We start from the raw sequence: 4,601 nt of genomic DNA, 5'->3' as shown, positions 1-4,601 counted from the left end.
CTTTTCATCCAATCATCTGTCTAACTGTCCGTCTATGAAGGCGTGAAACGGTCCGTCCATCAAGGCGTCCAACACACCGTCAACGGTCAACAGTCCGTTCATAAAGACGTGAAACAGCCCATTCAAGAAGCTGTTTAACAGTCCGTTCATGCACGCGTCCATTAGCCCGTTCATATAGGCGTCCAACAATACACCCAAGCAGCTTTCCAACAGTCCTTCCATAAAGGCGTCCTTTAGCCCGTTCATAAAGACATCCAACAGTCCATCCAAGCAGCTTTACAACAGTCCGGCAATGAAGGCGTCCAACAGTCTGTTCATCAATGCATCCAACAGTCCATCCATGAAGCTGTCAAAGAGTCCGTAAAAGCAGGCGTCGAACAGTCCTTCAACTTATTAGACCGACAATCCATCCATGAAGGCTTCCAGTAGTCCATCCAAGCAGCTATCAATAAGTAAGCCCTAGCAGCTATGAATCATTCCATCAATAAAAGTATCCATCAGAAATCCAAGCAGCTATGTAATTTCGCCTTCCATGCAGGCATCCAAAAGTTCACCAAGCATCTATCCAACACTCCGTTCGCGCATACGTCTAAAAGTCTATCCAAGCAGCTATTCAACAGTCCATCTTGACAGCCACCGTAGAATCAACCCATGCAACAAACCTACCATCTCTCAAAAATCCGTGCAACAACCATACCCTCCGACCGTGCAGCTGTCATACCATCCATCCGTTCAGCAACCATACCATCCATCCGTGCAGCCAGCATACCCTCCATCCGTGCTGCCACTCTACCATCCCTCTATGCAGCCTCCATACCATCCATACATTAAGCCTCCTTACTATCCATACATGTAGCCACCCTACCATCCATCCGTGCAGCCACCACACCATCAGTCCATGAAGCCTCCATAACATCCATCCATGCAGCCACCATACCATCCATCCATGAAGCCTCCATACTATCCATTTATGCAGCCACCCTACCATCTATCCATGCAGCCATCACACCATCAGTCCATGAAGCCTCCATACCATCCTTCCATGCAGCCACACTACCATCTATACGTGCAGCCTCAATACCATACATCCGTGCAGCCCTTCTTCCATTCATCCAAGCAGCCACCCTATAATCCATCCATGCCGCCACCATACCCTCCATCAATGCAACCACCAAACCATCCATCCGTGCAGCCACCATCCCTCCATGCAGCCTCCCTACCATCCATTAATGAATCCCCCTACCATCCATACATGCAGCCACCATACCATCCATCCATACAGCCACCAAACCCACAAAACCATCCATCCATGCAACCTTCTTCTCACCTTTCCATGCAGCCACCATACCATCCATGCAGCCGCCTTACCATCCATTCATGCATTTTCCCTCCCATGCATCCATGCAGCCACCAAACCATCCATCCATACACCTACCATACCATCCATCCATGCAGCCACCATACTATCCATCCAAGAAGCCACAGAACCATCTATCCGTGCAGCCACCTGCTCATCTGTCTATGCCGCCACCCTACCATCCATCCGTGCAGCCACCATATCATCCGTCAATGCAGCCACAATACAATCCATCCATGCAGCCACCATACCATCCATCCATGCACACTCCCTACTATCTATCCATGCAGCTACCCTACCAACAATCCATGGAGCCACCCTACCAGCCATCCATGCAGCTTCCATACCATCCATCCGTGCAGCCTCCCCACCATCCATCCTTGCAGCCTTCCTACCATCCATCCATGCAGTCTCCCTACCATCCATCCATGCAGCCTCCCTACCATCCATCCGTGCCGCCACCCTACCATCTCTCCATGCAGCCTCCCTACTATCCACCCATGCAGCTACCCTACCAACAATCCATGGAGCCACCCTACCAGCCATCCATGCAGCTTCTATACCATCCATCCGTGCAGCCTCCCCACCATCCATCCTTGCAGCCTTCCTACCATCCATCCATGCAGCCTCACTACCATCCATCCATGCAGCCTCCCTACCATCCATCCGTGCTGCCACCCTACCATCTCTCCATGCAGCCTCCCTACTATCCACCCATGCAGCCACCCTACCATCTATCCATGCAGCCTCACTACCATCCTTCCATGCAGCCACCCTACCATCCATCCATGCAGCCTCCCTACCATCCATCCATGCAGCCTTCATACCATCCATCCATGCAGCCTCCCTACCATCCATCCATGCAGGCTCCCTACCATCAATTCATGCAGCCTCCCTACCATCCATCCGTGCTGCCACCCTACCATCCATTCATGCAGCCTCCATACCATCTCTCCATGCAGCCACAATACCATCCCTCCATCCAGCCTCCCTACCATCCATGCATGCAGCCTCCCTACCATCCATCCGTGCAACAATTCTACCATCCATCTATACAGCGTCCCTACTATCCATCCGTGCAGCCTCCCTACCATCCATCCGTGCAGCAATTCTACCATCCATCCATGCAGCCTCCCTACAATCCATCCGTGCAGCAATTCTACCATCCATCCTTGCAGCCTCCCTAACATCCATCCGTCCATCCTCCCTACCATCCATCCATGCATCCTCCATACCATCCATTCATGCAGCCTCCCTACCATCCATCCGTGCAGCAATTCTACCATCCATCCTTGCAGCTTTCCTAACATCCATCCGTGCAGCCATCCTACCACGCATCCATGCATCCTCCCTACCATCCATCCGTGCAGCCTCCCTACCATCCATCCACGCAGCCTCCCTACCTACCATCTGTGCCGCAATTCTACCATCCATCCTTGCAGCCTCCCTAACATCCATCCTTGCAGCCACCCTACTATCCATCCATGCATCCTCCCTACCATCCATCCATGCAGCCTCCCTACCATCCATCCGTGCAGAAATTCTACCATCCACCCTTGCAGCCTCCCTAACATCCATCCGTGTAGCCACCCTACCATGCATCCATGCATTCTCCCTACCACCCATCCATGCAGCCTCCCTACCATCCATCCATGCAGCCACCCTACCACCCATTCATGCAGCCTGAAATTCCATCTCTCCACGGTGCCACCATACCATCCCTCCATGCAGCCTCCCTACCATCCATCCTTGCAGCCTCCCTAACATCCATCCGTGCAACCCCCCTACCATCCATCCATGCAGCCACCATACCATCCATCAATGCAGCCTCCATACCATCCATCCTTGCAGCCTCCATATTATCCCTCCATGCAGCCCCCCTACCATCAATCCTTGCAGCCTCCCTAACATCCATTCGTGCAGCCTACCTACCATCCATCCATAAAGCCACCCTATTATGCATGCATGCAGCCATCCATAACATCTATCCGTGCAGCCACTCTACCCTCAATCCGAGAAGTCCCTCAACCATCCATCTATACAGCGTCCCTACAATCCATCTATACAGTCATCCTTACATCCATCCATGCAGCCATTTTACCATCCATCCGAGCAGCCTTATTACCATCCATCTATAGAGCCTCCCTTCCGTTCATCTATATGTTCTCTCTTTTATCCATTTGTGCAGCCGAACTTCCATCCACCCATGCCTCCCACCCATATATACAGCCTCCCTACTAAACCTCCAAAGCATCCTCTCATCCATCTATTCGTGCAGCTACCCAGTCATACCTCCAGTGCAGCCATGTATTGCTGCAGCCTCCCTACCATCCATCTGTGCCTACCATCCATCCGTGTAGACTCTACCGTGCATCCGGTGCAACAACCCTAACATCCATCAATACAGCCATTCTACCAAACATCAACAGACATTCTACAATCCGTTCTTGCAGCGTCCCTACCATCCATCCTTTCAGACACAATCCTATCAATAAGTTCATATAGCCGATTGTAAATTTGTGTATAAAGACTTGTATATGCATATTTTACTGTCTGAAACATTAAGGGGTAGAGGGGTGCACAACTTGAGGTTGTGAGGGAAAGATAGTTAAATCAAGGGCTTTAGATAGAGAGCGAAACGTTTTTCAACCAAGTCCACATGAAGTATGGACATCAGATCTTTTGGTAAATACCATACAACGTTCAGGTGCTTAATATTATGCACTGCATTAATTTTGTTACTGCAGTTTCAATCCTCGTTGATCCGTGTTAGGCCTATAGCATATCCGTACACACGGAGAGAGCTTATTGTCAATACCATAACATTTGTGACGTGCCAATAACAGACCTCAACAAAAATCACACTTAAATCTTGGCATGAACTAAGGACTTAGTAACTAACCAATACTTCAGTGTTATCTTGATCTTGAACAAAACTCACCTGCAAACGAACAATAATACAGTGGGGGGTGAAATACCGATTCGTTGAAAAATAATTACCGGTATTTCAAATCCTCCCCTCTCATATTTCAAGCGCCGATTGTATGTTACACTGATAAACTTAAAAGCAATTATTGAAACACATAATACGAGAACAATCGTCCAAAGACATTACTTTAACCATTATTGACATCTGCATAAATTGATTTGCTCTGAATATGTATTGATAATTGAAGATCGGAGATCAAATAACCTTGCACCAGATAAACTTCTTGCTTAAGTAATCTAGATTTTGTCAAGTGCA

At 49.2% G+C, this 4,601-nt stretch overlaps 1 protein-coding gene across 1 annotated transcript; it reads right to left on the bottom strand.

Moving 5' to 3' along the window:
• Positions 1-1,519: 1,519 nt before the first annotated feature.
• LOC127858574 (uncharacterized) lies at positions 1,520-2,215 on the bottom strand. The gene has a single exon (XM_052395780.1). The coding sequence runs from the start codon at positions 2,213-2,215 to the stop codon at positions 1,520-1,522; it is 696 nt and encodes a 231-aa protein (XP_052251740.1).
• Positions 2,216-4,601: the final 2,386 nt, after the last annotated feature.

The sequence above is a fragment of the Dreissena polymorpha genome, chromosome 14 (genome assembly GCF_020536995.1).
Source record: "Dreissena polymorpha isolate Duluth1 chromosome 14, UMN_Dpol_1.0, whole genome shotgun sequence".
In the NCBI taxonomy this organism is placed as follows: Eukaryota; Metazoa; Mollusca; class Bivalvia; order Myida; family Dreissenidae; genus Dreissena; species Dreissena polymorpha.
Note: the sequence above shows the minus strand (reverse complement) of the source record. Positions and strands in the feature narration are given on the sequence as shown.